Here is a 20,820-nt window from a genome sequence, read left to right on the forward strand (position 1 = left end):
AGTTGGGCCACCCGACTGGCTTACCTCTCCTACAGCACTGCACGAAAAACATGTGTCACCTCTAGTATCAGGTCTTTCCACCCAGGATTAGTTATTCCTCCTGCCTAGGTCACAAGGAACCTAATGGCATGCTTCATACACAATGATGCACACACAATATGACAAAATGCATGGAATTACAAGGTTTTTGTTCCAAACAACCTCAAGGAAAACACTTCATCCAGAAACAAGCTGAAACTAGGTATAAAAAATAGAGATGGCAGGCTTCACTGCATGTCTTCCCAAAATTAGAAAGTCATCTCAACAGTATTAGTTCAGACAGGCATTTTAGTGCAGGGAAGCAGCGTAACGAACAAAACCGTGGGAGAGCGAGCGCTGCAGGACTGCCTGCCCTGCACTGCAGCACGCCTCTCCCCGGCGTCGCAGGGCCACGTGCCTCATCGCCACTAACTGACTTTGGAATCACGGTAGTAGATCCTGTGTCAGGTAAATCCTGCTCCAAACTAAAAAAATACATTTTTAGCTTGAAGACTAGAGAAATATATCTAAATATGAAACTTAGGCAAACACATGCATTTTGTGTAACCGACTGACTAGGCCAAAGGTATTGATAGCAACCTTAGCTTATGTTTTTAAAAGCCTTTCTGTGGGAAAAAGTATTTCTTTCCATAAAGCAGCAGCTGGTTCAAACCCCTGTTAATATGATCTTAATTTATTAGAAATTCTAGCCAAAAGAGAAACGAGCTTTTACAATTCCCTTAGTTCGATATCAGTTTCTACACTGTAGATATTTAAGACACTGCTGCTTAATTTAGTAACATTTTCATTATCCCCAAGGATTACTTAAGAACACTTACAAGGAAAACCATTTGTGTGAACTGTATGGGTTACTGATAATTTGGTTTTGTCTTTCTTAATGGTATTTAAAAATATTTTTTATATATATACATATATATATAAATACATATAAAATCACAAAGCTCTTTCAAATTTAGTGTACCTCATCTTCCTTGCATGGGCAGTTCTGGAGGCATTACCTCCCACCCCTCATGCAACTCAAGTTATGGGCATTTAGCCAAAAGGATCTCATCTTTGTCCTCTTTAATGCTTAACCACTTTAGGTTGTTTTGCAATTGCTTTTTTTTTTTCAGCACCACAAAAATCTGTTTAAAACCTATGCAGCACTTACAAAGGAAATTTTTCTAAATATAATAGAGTTGTCCAGTGAAGTACAGATGTTTCATGTAGAAGAACCTCATGATTCACGGTTTCCAGGTACTCAGAAAAAGCCTACCTTGCAACACTATTATTACCTACAGACCACTGTGGCTCCACCCGCACTGCCCTGTTACTGCTGTTGGGTTGCTCCAGAGAGGTCCTCCCCAGGACAGTGTCCAAAGCCAGAGAACTGCCGCATCCACGGTCCTTCCTGCCCGTTAGTGGGAAGTCACTGCTGCTGGGAAGAGCACGTGCTGTGAGCTGATGGTTCTGGATGCAGCAGGGGCATGACATTCCCAGTCACGGCATGATCAAAGCATGGGATTGATTTCAGGTTCACAAACATAGCCTTTCACATCCTGTGCCAGAAGCTTCAGAGAAACAGTACACCCACTTCCAGCTCCTCATCCTGGTCTGTCGGTGGGTGTCATGCTCTGACAGACAAACATCTCACACTCATACCTCTGCAGCACAACAGTTCAAACCAAAAAACATCTGTTACTGCCATGAGTGTCTAGTCTGTGAAGCCTCCACACCACCTCGTTGACCTGTGGATGGTTCATACCAGAGGGGATGTCCCTCTGCAAGTCACACACATAACCCTCTTCACTACCAAGTTTCAGTAATCTTCCTGTGGGCTTCAGCACTTGCCCTGACCACAGGATTTACACTCTGCTCACATGCACAGCACAAGGCACAGATGGCAGCTGTCTCCGCTCAACCCTGACCCCAGGTAAGGTCAGAAAACCATCCCAGCCCTAAGCCTCATGGAGCACTTGCCCCCTTTGAACACTGGAAAAGAAGAGGAAGCAGCAGAGCAGAGATCACGGCTGGTGAAGGCTGCCTGATGCTTCTTGTTACAACATTCAGCTTTCCTTTGTTTTGTACCACCACCGCTGAACTTTAAATGTTTGCATTGCTACAAGGGAATCCTCCTTCAAAATGCCAGCAAAGCTCATTCATAACTTTTGGAAATGCAATTAAAATAAATTTTTGTACCCCTATTAAGAATCATGGCAAGCTCTCTTCAACAAGCTTTATTGTCCTGTGCTTCTGAAATATGGCAAGAACTGGATAACGTTCTGCCAGCTCTTCAAAAAACATTAAGACACACCAAAACAATTTACAACAGTTCACCAACTACAGAGCAAGATTTAGGAGCTGAGCAGCTACAAGCACAGGCAGTCAGAGGTTCTGCTGAGCCCAAGTCCTGCATAATAGCAATGGGCAATAGAAATCAGATCACACTATCTTTAAACACCACAAAAGTATGATGTTTTGCATGATGCAAAGAACAATTTTTTGGTGAAAGTTAACATTTAGTACTAAAAATTATGGATCTCACGTAGATGGGCATTTTTGGTCTCCAGGTAAAGCCTGAGCAAGTGATATAGTCCTAAAATAATGCTACCATCTCCTTCCTCCCCATTCCATGTATGCTTCTGAGTATTTGTCTGTAACCTTTTCACTAGTAACATTATCCTTGAACACAAATGCGACAGAGGCAAAAATTACTCCAAAAGTATCTATATTCCTATTTAGTTGAATTCCCAAGTAAACTATACAACTCCATAAACATTAAGCTATACTTAAGAGCAGAAGCAAGGACAATTAGAAAGTTGTTTCAGATAATACAGTGAAGTACAATTTTATTGATCAAAATCACGGCGAGTTCAGCTGCATTTCATTTGTATCACTACAGAACAAAGATTATTAACGAAAGTCATGTTACAGTTTCAGGGGAAGAAATAACATGTATAAAGCTGATGTATTATTTTTACCATTAACATCTTCCCTCTACCAGAGTTCTGAGATAACCAGAAAAGACAATACTTTGTCCCAAGTATTAGCCTTTGCCAGCATCAGGTTTACTGCAATATCTTCTGAATCTATAATTGAAGTGCAGCCTATTACCAAGATACAGCACTGAGCTTAATTAGAAACAGAAATCGAGAAAGATAATCTAGAAGGTATGAGAAAGGTTTTAGCAATTTTCAGTGTTGGTTTAAATTTCTTCCCTAGAATTGTTTCCAACAATAATGAAAGCTTAATGCAAAAATAAGAGTTACTCTGACATATTACTGTTGCTACAGGATTTAATGTGCTTTTCAACCATCTACAATTTCTGGAGAAGGATGGCATCATCTCTTCTCAAAGCATCCGCCGCAGATGAAGATCTGGTCAGACGTACTTTTGGAAGACAAGTCTAGGATTCATTACGTTAAGGCTCTTCCTTCTACAATTGTTTTGTTTTGATTTTAAAGAAAGTCTTAACAAGTTTAACTCAGACTGGTTAGTAAATAAAACTGAATAAAACTGCTCATTGTGCAAGACAAGGAGACTAAACGGACAAGATCGAATGCTCCCTCTTCGCAACTCCAATAGTAAATAAGGCAACTGTGACTGACGCAGATCATGAAGATGCAACAAAGGAGTCAGTCTGTTTCCTACGCAAAAAGTTTAGAAACAGTTCTTTTTCAATGTTGAGGTGTTTAAAATGAAGGTACAAGGAAAGGGCCACACGTTTTGACTTACCTCACACCTCCTGGTACATTTTCACCTTATTTTCATGCTAGGAGGGGAGCTATTTGACTCAAGTCCTGTTTCTCAGTAATAGTGTAAAGGGGAGCCATTCCTCAAACTATTTTTAAAGCCTCATCAACAGCTTTAGACTATATTGTCCCTAAGTATAAACAACAGTAATTAAACCCATAAAGAAAACCAGAAAAGAATTCATATATTAATAGGAGCATAATCACAACTAGTTTTTAAGCCAAGATCTTCAAATACAAAAACTTGAAATAATCACCTGCCATCAATAACCAAAGTGCTTCTTGTACTAGAAACACCCATTACTCCACCAGCAAATGGCTAAATGAAAAGCGAAGCAGAACAACTACAAAGGTTACAGGTCGCCTCTCAAAGCCTGACCCACGCACGCTTTCACAGATTTGTGAAAGCAAAGGTTCTTTCCTCTTTTGGGTGCTCCAAACCTTGCCCCAAGCATTAGAGACCATAAATGCCACCCCCTCAGATGGTTTTGCACGTGACAGAGCATTAGGTATGCTATGCTGACAGCGGAATGCTTCAGCTGGTATAGCCCAGACCCCCGGCCAGCTACGGCTCTGCTGTGGCCTAACAACACCATCTTTTCAAATCTGATTTGTGTCACTGACTATTAATTTAAAACCTATTGGCCGGACAAACTACAGACTGTATCTCACCTTCATTTATGACCTAAACTATTACCCAGCCCTTGCATAGAAAGCACAAAAATATGTTTTCTTACACTGCAGGACCAACACTGCAACATATCTATTTTTTGCTAGAACAAGGATTTCCCATCAGCACAAGGCTTTTCAGCTATACTGAAAATATTACCAGCATTTCCTTTCAAAGCACAAAATTGATAATTCTATCAAAACACTTCCTCTGCATTTGTTTCTTCCATACAATCTGCTGTGGCAGCACAAATGAGGTAGTGATCAGTCTATTGCCATGTGCAACCTCTAATTTATCACTACAAATACCCCAAAATAAAGTTTTCCTTTCTCACTTTTAATTTTAGTACATTAACACAGCAAGGTATTTAAGATACGCTATCAGACACCAAATGCTGTCCTAGATGACTCAAGAGCCAACCTGCTGCAACTCCAGAAGACATTGAAAGGTAATAACGTAGACAAAGAGCAATTCTGACTCTTCTCACACAAATGCAGCAATTCATTTATTTTAAAGACTTCAAACCTGCCATATCAATTTATAAGGAAAATGAAATGGAAAAAAATTTTTGTTTACCATTTTCTGGTTCAGTATTAACTGCAGTAAAAATTTCAACAGAAAGCAAAAACTCCCTCTAAACTCATTATCTACAATGTAAGTACCAAGCCAGGCGACAGGAAGCTCACGCAGTGATCTAACCCGCGTCACAGTATTTGCAGAAATCCCAGGGGCACTGGGCACAGTAATAAACTTGAAATATTTCCCAGATGAAGAATGAACTTATAACCTTCTCAGTATTTAACTGCCACTATGGCTCTTCCAGGTCGCAGGTTTTAGACTGAACAGAAGCCAGCTGACTGCATTTTAAATACATTTACTACTTGTTTCCCCAGCTTTTCTTTCATCACTTTCCACTCTTATCTAACGGAAATACTACAGATTCTTTCATTGCTGGTGAGAGCAAAACAAATTTTTCCAGTGCTCTCAATTCATTACATGTGTTGTAAATAAATCTGGTACCCAGCGCCATTCCTTCTGCTGACAGCAAGGGGAAGGAACTCTGTCAACACAGCTCACAGAAATTTGACTTTGTACCGAAGATTTTCATACAAGAAATTATTGCCTCCTTTCATGGGAAGTAACCTAGCCCGGGAAAGGTACCTTCAAGGTGCTTGGCCTGAGACTGTGCTGACATACGCTTTTTGCACCCAAGATTAACTCAAGGAAAAGCAAGTAGGTACAAAACTGTGCACACATTTATGCATTTGATATTTGTCCCTCAAGACTTTCTCAAATGTAGATGGGACTCAAACATTAAGCTTTAGGGGCTGAGATCCTCTCAGCTGCAGATTTCCCTCCATTTCACACTCTTTTCCATATTCAAACCACTTCTCAAATTGCAAGTCAAAAATTTGGTGCGTGACGCATGGGTACACAAAATCGCCGATCTGTACACACACAACTAGAAACGATTATTTTCTGTAACTCTGATGCAGAGCAGTCTTGTGAGTTTGCTTCATGGTGTCTCCCCATTTTGTGGCAACGAGCATCTTCCCCTTTTCAAGGAAAAGGCCTGAAAATGCATCGCTGAGCTGTTCAGTTAGATGCTCCCTAATGCATTTCCGTCAAAATGACCTAAGATAGCTCAAACCAGCCTGAAAAAAAAAACCCACACACAAAAAAAGTCTGTTTTAAGTTAAATAAAGTGCCTTATTAGAGCTCACAAAAAGCATCTGAGTCCACAGATGACAGAGGGGCTTGCAGGGAGGAGAGATGGGGAGACTGTGACTACCTTTCCAGTGGGCGCAGCCACGCTAAGGGGAGCTCAGCACAGTTTGTGTCACCCATCAGGATATTCAGAATTAATTCCAGGTGGTTGACAGATGCTATATCAAATTAAAAAAAAAAAAAAAAATCACCTTCCAAGACACACTTTAAATTTTTAGTATTTTGAATTCCCTGTGCATTTCTCAAAAAATCCATTGAAATCGTATCCAAGAATAACCAGGTTTAACAAAGGGCTGAAATTCAAAGAAGTTTCACAGGTAAAGATACAAAGAACGTTACTAATGACAAAAAAGGATATTCATTTATGATTCTTTCTTTTGTCCTCCCTAAAAACGTAGGCTACATAAAAAACATACTCCTCCTCCTCTCCAAACCCACCTAAAACATAAATGATTTCTCAACTCAAAGCACTTTTGATACCGCTATTTACTTTCACCAGTACTGAAATACATTTTTACCCTGTATTCCTAGGACCTGTACTGCATAGCTTTTGCATATTCTTAGAACAGTCTTCACCAAAATATTCTATTAATTTTCCACCACCCTCTGAATAAAATGAAATTCTCATAGCTCTAGCTCCCAGACACACTTTATAGATAAAGAGACTGAGGAAACAAACATGTGTAATAAGCTTCTGGACCTTTAAGTACATTTCTAGTCAAGTACTCCTTTCTAGTTAAAGCCATTTTTCCAGCTTCATTCCTTCTGCAATACATGTAGGGAAATTAAATCAAATAATTTTTTTAAACCAAACATGAGGGCAATAGAAGGCTCCTCTAAGACTTTTTTTTCTCTTTTGACACAGGGTAGCTTGTTCAACAGACCATCTCCAGGTATGTGAAACAGATGGGATCTTTAAGTGTCACCAACAGGATCTGAGCAAACGGCATTTGTTTAAGGCAACATTTATCTGAATTCAAAATGGTGCCAGATTTAACAGAAAACCCCATGAGCTCCCGGAGCTGACCACTTCACACAGATGTACAGAGAGGGAAAAAAGCTCTCTTCAGTTACCTCCCTTTTGCTGGAGGCAAACACACAAGCAGCACAGCCAACGCACCCACTCCTTGCCAGCTGAGCGCAGCACACGCTTGACCACTAAGGAGTCCCTTGGCGGTACCCAGCCCTCCAGTGCCGAAGGTCAGCAGCCTCCTCCGTACTGCCGCAGAAGGGTGGGCAGTCAGGCCGTCAGGCCAACACAGCGATGCGTGGCACCTTGCTGACACTGGTACCATGCCAAACACAAAGCCTGTTAGCTTCCAGGGTTTTATATCCCCATTAAAGGATATAGAAAAGTTGGTCTTGGAAGGAAGAACGTTTAATGAGTGCTCTTTTTATTCTGTGCACAATTTAAGCTTACAACTGGATGAAGCGGGTTGTTTCTAACTACCTGAAAATTTCAGTCAATCCAAACCTGGCCCTGCAGGGAAACCTCAGTGAAGAGGCGTCAACAGGAACACCGTTTCACTTTAACTGTCCTAACACTGTCAAACGCTGCCATCTTACCCACACTTCAGTAGAGATTTACAAATGTCTCACTGGACTGCCACAATGAAATGTTAATAGAAGGAAACAAAGACTGACTGCCTGAGCACAGCCTCTAGTATGCTACTGAAATCTCCACACAAAAAAATCCAGGTTCTTCAAGAAAGAGATGCAGAAAAATACACAAGGGAATTCAATATGCAAAAAATTGATTTCTTGTATGACCTTCTGCCAGTCTAATTTCTAAGGATGACAGAAGCAGCTTAAATTAAGCAAAATCATGCAGTTATTCGGTGGGAAGAGATGTCAACTTTTCTAGTCTACAAGAAAATGATACAGTGATCAGATACAGTTACTCATACTATTCAACCCTTCACCAAATTACAGTAATGCAGAAATACAATTACTCTCTACAATGACCTCTCAAACTAAAGTAGAATTAAGATTAGAAATAAGAAGTAAAAATCAGAAATGCAACTTTCCAAAATGCATTCTATATAATCTTTAGCACATTTTAATACTCAAGAAAAGAAATCTTTTCTTTGTGTGCCAGGCATATAAGAACAATTCAGCATAAGAACTGGCAGAACATAGTCTAATCTTTACAACCAAATAAAGAAATCACTTATATTAGTCTAGATAATGAGCAAAGAGTCATCTCAAGATCACCTTCATCCCTTAAGTGACCTGGCTGTATATCCTACATTAAGGCTATAATCTCAGTCTCATCTATGACTTGCTTAGCTTATTGCATCATATCATTAATATTATTAATGTCTGCCATTGCCCAACAAACTTAAAGCCTCATGCCGATTCTGTAAAATACATAGGTTGGAACTGAACTGCGCATAGCAAGTTGTGTGAAACCATCATAAAGTGCTATGAAGCATCAAGCATGTAAGTATTTAAAAAGACAGGGCACCTATCTTTATTCTTTGGGCCAAGAAACAAGGTAAGAAAAACGTGTTTTTTTTCTGTGTGTCCAGAATTTGTTGGCTTTCAAAACGCTTCGAGTCAAAGTAGAGCTGTATTGCATTTGAACAGGCCTCACAGAGCACAGATTTTTCAGATATCCTTCCCCAACTTTTAAAGAGGGGGAGAGACAGCTAAAATGCTTCTGTACCAGTAAGCTACAGAAAGCAAAAGACATGCTCAGAAAGCTAGACCCAAGACTAGTGAGGAATAGAAGGCAAGGCGAAGCTTAAGTTACAGGTAGCAGGTAGTAGTCAAAGCGCGCACCGACAACGCGCTCTCAGGAGAATATTCCCCCAATATGTTTGTGAACAAATTCCGCGCCTTGTAAATGTTCAGTTTTACACAGACAAGTTAAACAGAGCTGTGAGGGAATGCAGAAATGCTGTGGATGCTAATAAAACGTTCCTTCATGCTCCACTTTCCTGAAGAGAAGGATTTTAGCTATTCAATACTGTGCAGCCCTTTGAAAACTTGTTGTCCCTTCTTAATATCTGTCTTTTAAACCTAACCGACCTTCTCCAGCTCTCCTGTACCAGAACCATAGCCATATTTCAGACGTTCCAGGTAAGACACGTAAAATGTATCACCTTAAGAATACATGCCTTGGGTACTAAAATTTGTCAAACTTTTGTGTACTGTATTGATAGTGGAGCAAGAACTCTGCTAACATGCCTTCACATAACATTCCATGGTATAAGAATAGTTATCATACTATATAAAACAAGACTTTTTCGGGGGGTCAAAGGTTTTTCCTCTAGATAAGCCTTCCTTTGTGGTTGTTCAGTGATTAAATGTATCCCTTCAGACACACTTTTAAGACAAACTTTCTAGTACCACAATCTATTGTAAAACAAGTCAGTTAAGCTCTTACAAGGATACTGCATATACGAACCACTCCTAGATGCCAGTAAATTCTAGCTGAAGAATTTTAAGCCAATATTAAGATCCAATTAATAAAATATGACATGCTTCTTCATGAAATGTAAGAAAGGTGAAGAAGCCAAACTTACACTTTTTTTTCTGCTCCTTCACAAGTGTAGCTTATTTGCACGGGTTACACAAGTAAGATTTTTTTTTTAAATCAATGTCACCAGCATTTCAGTGTTGTTTCCAGTAAAAATAGCTTTCAAAAATAAGCAAGACAGTTATACACACAACAAATCAGGGTATTACTAAATAAGCACTCAGCTTTTCTCTTCAATCAAGCTCCTTGAAAACAACAGTGTATTTAAGGATTATGAAAAATGTCCTTTTCAAGTAAGACCTAAGCAATAGAACTACAGGTCAATTTTCAGTGTGATTAGCCACACTGTGTCCTTTGCCCTCCTTTAGGAAAGTATATGGCATTGATCACATTTAATATTATATGAGTACATACAGCAGCTTTTAACCATGCTCAAGATGCACTATACAAGCAAACTCCTCATTTGAATATTTATGAAATTATAAGCAGATTGAATAGTAAGTCAGTAACATGACAATATAATAATTGGGGTAGTGTTTTTTTAAAACAGGGCACAAAGAACAACAGGGCCTTTAACGGACTGTGAAATAAAACTCCTGTGAAAAGCCATCTGTAAATCTGTTCTTTCTAAAAACTAAATATTCGACCTACCTTGAACTGTAAGTTCTGCCTGAGCTTCAATCGTCTCGTTCCCGTTATCCGCTATGCAGGTATACGTCCCGACGTCCTCCTCTGTAACATCGCTGATCTCCAGGCTGCCTCCCGCAAGCAGCACAAATCTTTCATAGCTATGCAAAACAGGACATACAGATGACTTGATGGACACATTGACTTAAATAAAAGTTACCAGAGAAGCACACACAAATCCTCTGCCTGGAATGTCCACATGAACTGAAGAAGCGCTTACATACAGTATTGCTGGGGGCCATTTACAAGGGGCCATGTTAGAGAGGGGTTTTTAACTAGATAGTCAAATTCTATACTTTGGCTTCACATTTAAAATTAAATTAATCTTTATTAATTCCACAACAGTAGCTCAGCTTTTTGCACTTTCAGCTTCAGTTCTTCTTAATTAAATGTGACTCAAAGTATTTAGACAGCAGGAACTAAAACTTCAGAAAAATAAAACAACACAACCACATCATAAAAGAACCATTTTGCAGATACAGCTGGAATGACTGACTGCTTGAAAAGCTGAGTAATGCCAGGCTTATGCCTGTACAACATAAGGAATAAAAATGTATATTGTATAACGTGTAGTAAGTGAATTTTTGTAAAAAGGTAGCCATTTCAGTAAGATGTAAGATTTCAGAATAAGGTAGAGGTTAAAAAATTTTCAAAAGACAAATTCAACAAGTTGGTAGAGTTTCTGTTTAGAATTTTCTCCCTCTGACTTGTAATTCAGCCCTTATAAACTATCTGCTTTTTCCACTAAAAGGTAGTAGCTAAACACAACATTTTATACTACATGGAGTACCCTTAGCGCTCTTCCCCATTGCAACCATAATTCCCCTTCTTATGATACAAATTCATACAAGGGTCTTCCAAGATTCTTCATTGCTCCAAGCATCCACAACAAAACACCAGTAACATTACCAAAAAACCCAAGCCGAGACAAGAAATTGTGACTGGATGCCTATCCAGAACCTTTCTTATTTGCAGCTGAAAAAAAAAAAAAAAAAAAAAAAAAGAGAGAGTCTCCCTGATGACTTCCTTTCTGGTATTACCAAGGAACGGCTTAGTGGGCAGGAATAGATTGAATTCTTTCAAAATATTAACTGAACAGCATTTTGCAACAATTAATTTTTTTGGTCTGTACAGAGTGTCCAATGTAAAAAAAAAAATCAACTTAATTGCTTTTCCATTTGCAATTTTACTAGAATTATTTTAGTAGAACCAATGTTCTTACCTGCTTGGAAAGGTAAATTGTTAGGACACACAAAGACTTCTGACTCACCTAACTAATTACCACATTAATATTGATCGACGACACTACTATAATTGTTGATCAAGTTTCTGATTCAATACATTTAAAAACTGAAGAAGCAAAATCATTATTGGAATTAAGTGAAAGAAACCAGTCTTAAAAGCACCCAGGGAGATGTCCTACCCAGGTACACCACAAGGAAAGGATCCTGTGTCCATGACCTAGTAACAGGAGGACTACAAAAAGTTTGTTTTGTAAGGAGTGCAGGGAATTTGAGTGAATATAAATATGTTTGAAAAAACATATTAGGGCTTTAAAAAGAGGAATGTCTGAAGAAACAGTAGAGGAGTATGCGAATGGCATTGTAAATAGGTGTTAGCCAAGAGGAAAACAGGAAGAGGTTTATCATGAAAATCTGTTTTGGAACCGCTTGACGCTGGTTCAAGGACAGAAAGCGAGAAAATGAGAACACAGATCTTGGATTATTTTAATATGTATTTTACTGTGATTCCAGCCAAAAAAAGGCAGAAACCTCCTATCACAGATCAGATGAAAAAGTGAATATATAATGAAAAAAAAAAAAAATTAGAATCTTTAGTGGTAACCAAAGATAAGAGATGGATCATCCTTCACTATCTCAAGCAAGAAAAAAACTGTACAAAGGAGATGTGAATAGGAGCTTCCAAAACTGTATCATTTTTTTTCCTCCCCTCTTCTCCCACTTTCTTGTATTCTATCCAGGTAAATTCACTAGGTTAAAACTTCACAAGTATGTTGAAGTTAGCACCAAGAAACTGAACCTAGAAGTCTCAGACTACACCACCTCCAAGGCAGACCTGACCATCTAAGAAAATTCTAAGACCATCTAAGAAAACAATGCTCTTCCCGAATTTTAGACCTCTACTCTGCATCTGGACATCAACAGTCCATGAACACAGAAGAGCTTTCCAAACATTGTCAAGGTGAGCCAAAACAACATCACTGGCAGTTATCTGTGAGAATGACAGGTTAAGGCTGCACTAAAACCACGCCTAAAGAAAAATAAGTGAGCAAGACAAGTCTGGACCTTGACACACCCACACATGCAGTTTATTACCTAACAGCTTCTTTGACTGCTTGTTCTAGCATTTGCAGCAAATCAAATTAATCTGAGTAGCACATAATCTGTTGAGGGATAAGATGAATGCAGAAAGAAATGAAGCCAGTTGGTAAGAGTGCTAGATCTATCAGTGACAGCACACAAAACGGGAAGGAAGGCTGTGCAGAAAGAACTGACTGGATGTGAGAGGCTGAGACTGAAACAATTGCACAGGAATGATAAAAGGCTGTACAGACTGTTAGTGTAATTTTGGTGACATAGTGCCTTCTTCTGGCTATCTGCTGATTTCCGTAGTTATCCATCTAAAAGCAACACATGCCTTATGATGCTTATTTTCCCACAGTCGGCCCCTGGAAAAGTGAAGTGACATGAGCACTGTGAGGCAGGAGACTCATGGTTCCTTAAGGGCAATTAAGATGTTACTAAAACTATAAAAAATTAGTAATGTTGTCACATTAGGCTGCAAAAGTTTGTCATACAGTATCTCACAAACTACTTGCAACATGGTAGCATTTACATGAATTCTCCTTTTTGTCAAGAAACAAGATTATATAGTTTCCAGCCATCTAAATTGTGTGCTGTTTTTATTCCCAGTGATTATTTTCCTCAAGAAAACCTAAAGGAGACTCCAAAGCTTACCAATACGCGATGCAATGCAAGTTCACTGCTGTTAAAAACATGGAAGAAAACAATTAATCTGTCAGGCTCCTCGGTGATTCCTTCCGCATGCACTAGCTGTGGAAGAACTCTGGGCTTCAAGCAAAATCATTTTTCTCATCAAGTAAAAACATCTTAATTTTGTAAGGACAATGAAGCATTTCCACAAAACAGCAAAGCAATCAGATTGCAGACACTGGAGACAAAGAATCAGCTTAATATAAAAGTGATAACGTAATTTAAAGTGTCATTTAAAGTGTCATTAAAAACGACAGACAAAGATTGATCATTCAAATATCAGGGAACAGCAAAATCAAATTTAAGCCTTTTATATGTATTCCATACAGCCCTCAGTTACACACTCATAATACACAATTACTTGAGCTACTTTGGATACCTAACTCACACACTTCTTTGTCTTTCACTATCACGAAATACAGTGAGCCTTTATTAATTTACTGTATTCAAACAGCCAGTTATACCCTGAGGTTTTGGCTTTTTTTTCCCCTCTTAAATTAGTATTCCCCAAACATTTTATAATCTATTTGCAGTCTTGGTAAAGTACAGCAGATAAAATTAGACAGGAAATTAGATTATTTTGTGGAATCTACTACCAGAAAAATCTCCATAATTACTCTGCTATGTTTAACCTTTACTGAGTTGGGCAAGTGCAATTCACTTAATCTAAATCACTCAGAACGCCTGGCAAACAATAATATGTAATAATTAAAAATACAACACGTTCACGGTAAGTATTAAGGAAAACCCCTGCATTAAGAATATGTATGTGATCATACAACTGAAGACTTCATTTGAACGCGTACAGCAACAGCATAAAATTAATGCCGCACATGCAACCTCAGCTTTGTAATCTCTTCACTTGAGAAGATTACTAGCCACACAGTCATGTTACAGTTTTCAGTTGGCATTTTTCAACGACATAAAATTTTGCTAAATTGAACAGCCCAAACCCACCAAAGAGTTAGCTGTACTTCAATAGCCTTCTTAAAATACAGTGTTATTGTTCAGGATCCTTCCAATTTTTTTATTTTCAGATTAACCATCTCATTTACTACAGCTTTTTAAAGAATTTGTGGAATATGCATCTGTAATTTCTTCTGTATAAGTGTCCAAATATAAATCAAGTTATACAATATATGCTGTTCAAGCACATACTGATCCAACACACTAGAAAGGTTTCAAAGCAGAACATGTTCCAAACATCTGAAACTCACTGCGTGTCTCCCAAGTTCTGAAAATCCATCTTGGCAGCTACCTCACCTTAGCCAGACATGCCATTTCAATAATAAAAAAAATAATTAAAAAAACCCAACAAACAAACAAAAAAACCCCACAACACCACAACAAAACAAAACCCAAAATGATGAAAGGCTGAAAGCTGGCAAAAATCTGAAAAACTCTTCACCCTGTATATAACGTTTCCAGTATAGCCTTTTATACCAGGTAATATTAACAATAAGGCAGATTTTACTTTAGAAAGTTTTCTGCAAAGGATGCAATTCTTATCCAAACAGCTGTTTACTTCAGTGGCCTTTCCTACTTCCTTCCAGTTCTCTCAGTATTTTCCATGTTCCTGGCAGTGACATTACTCATTCGGAGTTCATGGAGGAAAAAGCAGAAGGTCTCCTCGCACCACTGAACCCCACGTAGGGCAGGGTGGGTGCGCACGCTGTAGCGCCGACCTGAGAGGACTACGAGCAGCATTACCCTGTACCACCAGGTTACACACACCCAAACCCATACAAGCCTAGAGGCTCACTTGACACTTTGAAGCTCCAGTTTGGAGCTGCAAGCACTGGCACCATAAATCTCAACCTAGAGCAGGGTTTAGCCTTTTCCTTTGCTTTCAGGCAACGTAGTTCTGAGAAGATCATTACGTACCATCAGGATGATTAGCTTGACGAGTAAGCCAATTCAAGGAAAAGCTTTCATCACAAGTCAAACATTCTTCCCAGTGACAGGTTATTGGTTCCAATGTTCAACTTTGTCATTTTTTTATCTCTGAAATTGTGAATGCAGTAAGAAAGACCTCAAAGGAGCAGACCAAAGCCAGACAGCAATGCCTAGAGAAGGGCATACAGACAGTGCAAGAGACCCTTCCTCCAAATAGTCTCTTCCTCTTCAGCTTCTGAGGACAGACTTCCTCAAGTCCTGGATATTTAATATTTCTTTATGAGGAATCAAGAAGTCAGCAGTCTAACTATGACTTACATTTCTTTAAAGTCTTTACGTTAACAAGTTCTGAAAGGATTCCTTGAAGCTCTAACGTCTAACATTGCATTAACTTTCACCAGTTTCTAACGCAACACTCAAAGCTTCCTTCTCTTTCACTCAAATTAGTTTGGAAAATATTTTATCACAGCAAACTAATTTCACAATATACTGCACTACAGGCCACTTGTCTGAACTGATGGCACGTTGAAGTTTACTCATATTTATCCATTAACATAAATCTTATTGCAGTCTCCAACAGATACTCCAGCAAAATTAAACATCTTCCCTTTTTGCATGTCTTGTAACAAATATTTAGTTCCAAAAACCCACCACTCCTTACAAATAATCTATTTTTCCTATTTAATAAAGCCCCTATACATATTCTCCCTAGCCATACAGCTTGAAAGAAAAACATTTAATTTTGTATTAGATTGTCACAGTTATAAAGACAAAATTAAAAATAAGGTTGTGTGCCTTTTAACAAGGGGTAAAAATTAGGGAGATACCAGCCCATGCTATCCAAGTTTTGTTTCCTAACCCCATACATACATGCACAGACATGTATCAATATATATGTAGATATACATGTGTCTACCTAGGTATATGTATGTTAAATGTCTATAGTGTGTGTGTATATACACAAAACATGATTTAAGAGCTTTTCCCAGGCAAAAGGTACATTAAAGCTTGTCCAGATTAAAAGGATCAGTTTTTTTTTCTTGTGGTAAAGAAAAGCCATGCTAATAAGAAAAGTTTTACTTATATCAAAAGGGGATTTTAATATAAATTAAAAATTATTTAATTTGTAATTAAATTAACAGACCATGCATAATAAGCTATGGTTCCTATTTTGCAACAGTCTAACTGCAGGCTTTACTTACTCCAACAAAGAATCTTAATTTTTAGTTCTAGACATTTTCCAGTTATTCTAGTCAAAAGAATAATACAACAACTGTCAAGGTAAATTGACTTTAAGAACTTTTTGTTGTCTACTGTTTGAACCTCTTCTCTGTTAAGCCACAGTCATGAGTAGCAGACATAAGAATTTTGGCACAGTTTGATGACTTTAACAACGAAGAAAGCTTACTCCTGCAGAGTGAAAAAAAAAATTAAAAAATCAAATTTTCTCCTTTACCTACCTTAAAAGTAAACTCTACAATGGGCACACATTTCACCGTAAGAAAAAAAAAGTGTTGTAACAAAAACAACAACAAATTTTTACAAAAGCAACTTCATCTGCAAGGTAACTTTACTCACTCATCTTCAGCCAGACCAGAAAGGTTCTGTAAGTAACAATAAGTCATAAGAAATACAATTTTCGTTGTTCAAACTCCTTAATCACTCCTTTTTGGTTCTACCTTTGAGCAGAAGAAACTTTGTATCAAACGGAGGAGAACTATTTCTTTGTCTTTTCACCTTTATCCTCCTTAGTTCACAGTCTGGCAAGAGGCTGTTCTCTGGCTTGGCAGAGAACGTGCACAGCTCACTTGTCACAGGACTAGAGAAGCGTTTAGTAAAACGATGTCTGGGAACGCTGACAGCCTTGTGGCTCCTGCCTTACCACACAGTGCCTGTGTGATGATGGAGAGGGGCTCAAGAAAAAGTGGCTTCAAGCACAGAGCTGGTGACAGCGCAGAGGAAGCGCCCTTCCAACTGCCCGTGCTGTGACACCTTGCACACAGTTCACAGAGCGGTTTGTACTGCAGCAAACGTCAGCCAGAATCCCTTCTTGTGACAAAGGGACACAGAGCTAAAAACTAATGCTGAACATTCTGAAAAATCAGCTCATACGTGGTTCAAATCGCGCACATATAAAGATCAATTATGTTTATTAATGTTATGTCTTGGCTTTCCAATAAAATTTCTCACTATGAATATTGAAAAGAAAAAAACAGCTATGAAGCCCTCAGAAGTTATCGTGACAACCTGCACAGAAAAGCTCATAAGGGAATTAACAGCACTGTATTCATAGCAGGATTTGAAAATTCTGGCTCTATATCAAAAACCAAGACGAAAATAAAAAAGAGAGATATTTAGCAAGTGAGCTTTATCCTCCATGTGCACTGAACGTGACATAACCTAGAGAAGGATGGGGCAGAGGGGTAGCAAAAATTTATAAAGATATGACATGACACAATTCTACATACAAGAAAAACAAATTAAGATCTTCCCAGGCACGTTTACTCTGACATTTCATCGCATTTGATTGTACAGTTCTAATGAGTTTGTACCATCCTTCGTACACAAATGATTTCTTATATTTACAAAAAATGAATCTAAATCATGTGCCATCAGATTGACATCAACACAATTTCCCAGTGGTATTAGAACTGTTAGTCATTACCCACAGAAGCTTGCATTTTCCAGATAAAGACAGTTCAAATTACGAGCCCCTGGATTTTTTAATTTAAGAGTTGACAAAAAAAGAGATATATTACTATCATTGGTACTGTAGAGAGACTTGCATATTCCTTTAGCTGCTCTCTGTGTCAGCCATGCCACAATACAACTTTACCCCTTGTTGTTTCACGATTAGCCTGTTTCTACATTGATCTCACCACTAACTTTGAGGGACACTGAGAACATTCCAGTATTCATTTGTAATTTCCTTGTTCTACTAAGTATATTCATTAGAGAGACAAAAAGATAGCTCCTCTTGATAAGATTTGTTCTGCCTTTTTTAATACATATTTTCTACCACGTTATTTTGAATGAGTACACCAGCAATGCCAGCATAGAATAATTTTCACTTAATGCATTCCTGAAAGCCCACAATTTTTTAATCATGCCTAACATTTTAATATTCTGTTTTAATGAGAAATTACGTAATTCTGCTTTAAACACTTATTCTTACATTCTCATGTAACATTTAGATGCATACTGGACATCTTTACTGCAGAAAGAGTAACGCAAGTGCAGGGCTTCACACGGATAATATGTCGACATGAAGACGCCTTAGCTTTTCCGCAATGTCCTTATTCCCTTAATTGTTACTTTTTACTCCAGTGGCAATCTAAAAGTAATATATTCTTAATAACCTTCCTGCTTCAAGTAAAGATTTCTTGGTTTCAGATATCTGCAAAAAAATACTATGAGACTGTTCCATGAGTCTCATGAACTACTTTACTTGTCATAACAGTCCAGAAGCCCTCCAGCATTTGAAAAATCAGCTTCTGTTCTCAGGGTTTAAAATTAAGTAGAAAGCAAACTGTGCTCTCATCTAAAATCGTACCTCTGGCTGGATTCCTACCGTCACATAAAAATAGACACGTTAGTCATTACTCACCCGTCTGTGATAATCTCCTCTTCGTTTCGCGTCCATCTGATATATGGAGCCGGAAATCCTACAGCAACACATGGAAAAACGGCGCTTTGCCCAGTAACTTTAGTAAGCGAAGAGGGCTGCCTCACAAACATCAAGTTCTGTGGCACCTCGGGATCTGCAAATATTTTGTAAATGACAGCTTTGTTACCAAACGCGGAATTAGAAGATGGTCATATCAAAAAAAAAACACCAAATGAAACGTCTGATTTCTTTCCTGCGTCTTCACAGGATTCAATCACCTTACCTACATGAACAGTTTTCTCTAAGAGACTCTCTCAGCCTCCCATGTGAACAGCTCTACCTTTTCCACCACACAGACACACAAACAGATTTGCCACCACTGGGATTCTGACTCTTCAAACTCCCTGGGAAACAGTTTCAGCTAAAAGCAACAGCCCTGCAACCGGAATTTCCATCAGCTAGTAAAGAAAGGTGTAGGTTTGTCTTTGTCCAGCCAGCCTTGGGCAATCTCCTGACCATCAGGTGGCCGCCTGAAAAAGTGCTTTTATGCACTCGAAAATGAAATTACTGCAGCAGAGAGTCAACTCTAAGCAAAACAAAATAACTAGACAATTTGCACACTGAAGTAACACAAGGTTTATACTAGCACAAAAATACATCACGGTTTTCCATCCTTATGGAAATAGTGAATCCTCTGAATTAGTTTCGGTTTTGCTTTCAATTGGACTGGAGAGGGGTTTGTTTCTTTTTTCTCCCCCCTCAAGAACAAGCACAAGCAAAGTGCCTGTTTACTCAGTCTTTTACTACACGAAAAAGCCACTTTGACCGTAAGACTTGCAAACATACCCACCAATAAAGGCTGTCCAGCAATGTACTCTGAACTAAATGGCAACAAATAAAGATTCAGAACAAAAGGCTACTTTTCTATTTTACTAAAAATACCCATGACTCTTCAAAATGTAACTTTAGGAAAAAGGTTCCAAAATCAACTTTAACTAGGACTGTAACCAATTCACCAAGGGGCCCCTGTAACACCTGGACAAAAGGTGCAGTTTGTACCCTTAGTCTCCGCAGTAACTTCAGCATGTGCCTGACACCGTAATTAGAGTACATGAGTTCTTACAGCCTAGCTACAGCCTTTCTGCTGTGCTCGATACCCTAACTCTGCCTGCCAACTGCTCCAAAACCCCCCTGTTTATGCTGCATGAACTTCTGTATTCTCAGTACTCACATGTCCACCTACACGTTTGATGACAAGCTATTTTGTGCGGACGAGCTATTCTGTACCTACACTACTTCTGCTCGCTGAAGCCCACTCTGTGCCTGTCGCACACACTATTTGGCCCATCTCACCTGAGACCTATGTGACACTCGCAGGAGCGTCTGCAAGTTGTATGGTTTGGTGTTCTTCAGCTCAAAGTGCCAAAAATAATCACCAAGCGTTTACAGCGCTATGCTAAGGGCACGCACATGCTCCAAAGTATAACATGATACAGCTGCCAGGGTATTCGAGAGAATCAGGCGCGATCAAATCACGTTTCAGAATTGTCCCAGGCAGAGGAAGCCGAACTTAGAGCAATCCTGGATCCCACCATCTGTCTCAGGCCCACGCACAAACTATCATAGCAGCTCTACCCATGTTCCCTGTTAAAGGGAACTAGTCTGTTTGCTCCAGAAATAAGACCATGTGTGAACAGGCGAGTAACTCAGTGGGAGTGACCTAGAGAGGCATATGGAGCAAACCAAGTTGCAAAAAAATGAATGTAACAGATTGTCAGGAAGCAGTCATTACTCTAGGGAGAGGAGTTGGTACAATTCATTGGAGACAGAACTCATTAATGCTCCAAGCTCACAAAAAGGAGTTCTCAGGTTAGGGGAAACTGGATTCAAAGAGTCAAGTGACTCCCCCCCACCCTTGCATTCCTATGTTTGAAAGCACCTGCCATCAAGTAGCAGAGCTCAGA

General features: G+C 38.9%; 1 protein-coding gene across 3 annotated transcripts in view; it reads right to left on the minus strand.

Annotated features, from left to right (window-relative positions):
- NEO1 (neogenin 1) overlaps positions 1-20,820 on the minus strand; it is a 206,986-nt gene that overhangs the window by 98,274 nt on the left and 87,892 nt on the right. For 2 of the 3 annotated variants that reach the window (XM_086471584.1, XM_086471583.1), the window contains exons 4-5: positions 18,857-19,010; positions 10,304-10,440 (exon numbers count right to left, since the gene is read on the minus strand). In XM_086471584.1, coding sequence (XP_086327710.1) covers positions 10,304-10,440; positions 18,857-19,010 — 291 coding nt within the window. Of the gene's footprint in view, positions 1-10,303; positions 10,441-18,707; positions 18,720-18,856; positions 19,011-20,820 lie in introns of all 3 variants that reach the window. The other variant, XM_086471582.1, reaches the window with a different exon arrangement.

Source organism: Leptosomus discolor, chromosome 11 (assembly GCF_034619465.1).
Source record: "Leptosomus discolor isolate bLepDis1 chromosome 11, bLepDis1.hap2, whole genome shotgun sequence".
Lineage (NCBI taxonomy): Eukaryota > Metazoa > Chordata > Aves > Leptosomiformes > Leptosomidae > Leptosomus > Leptosomus discolor.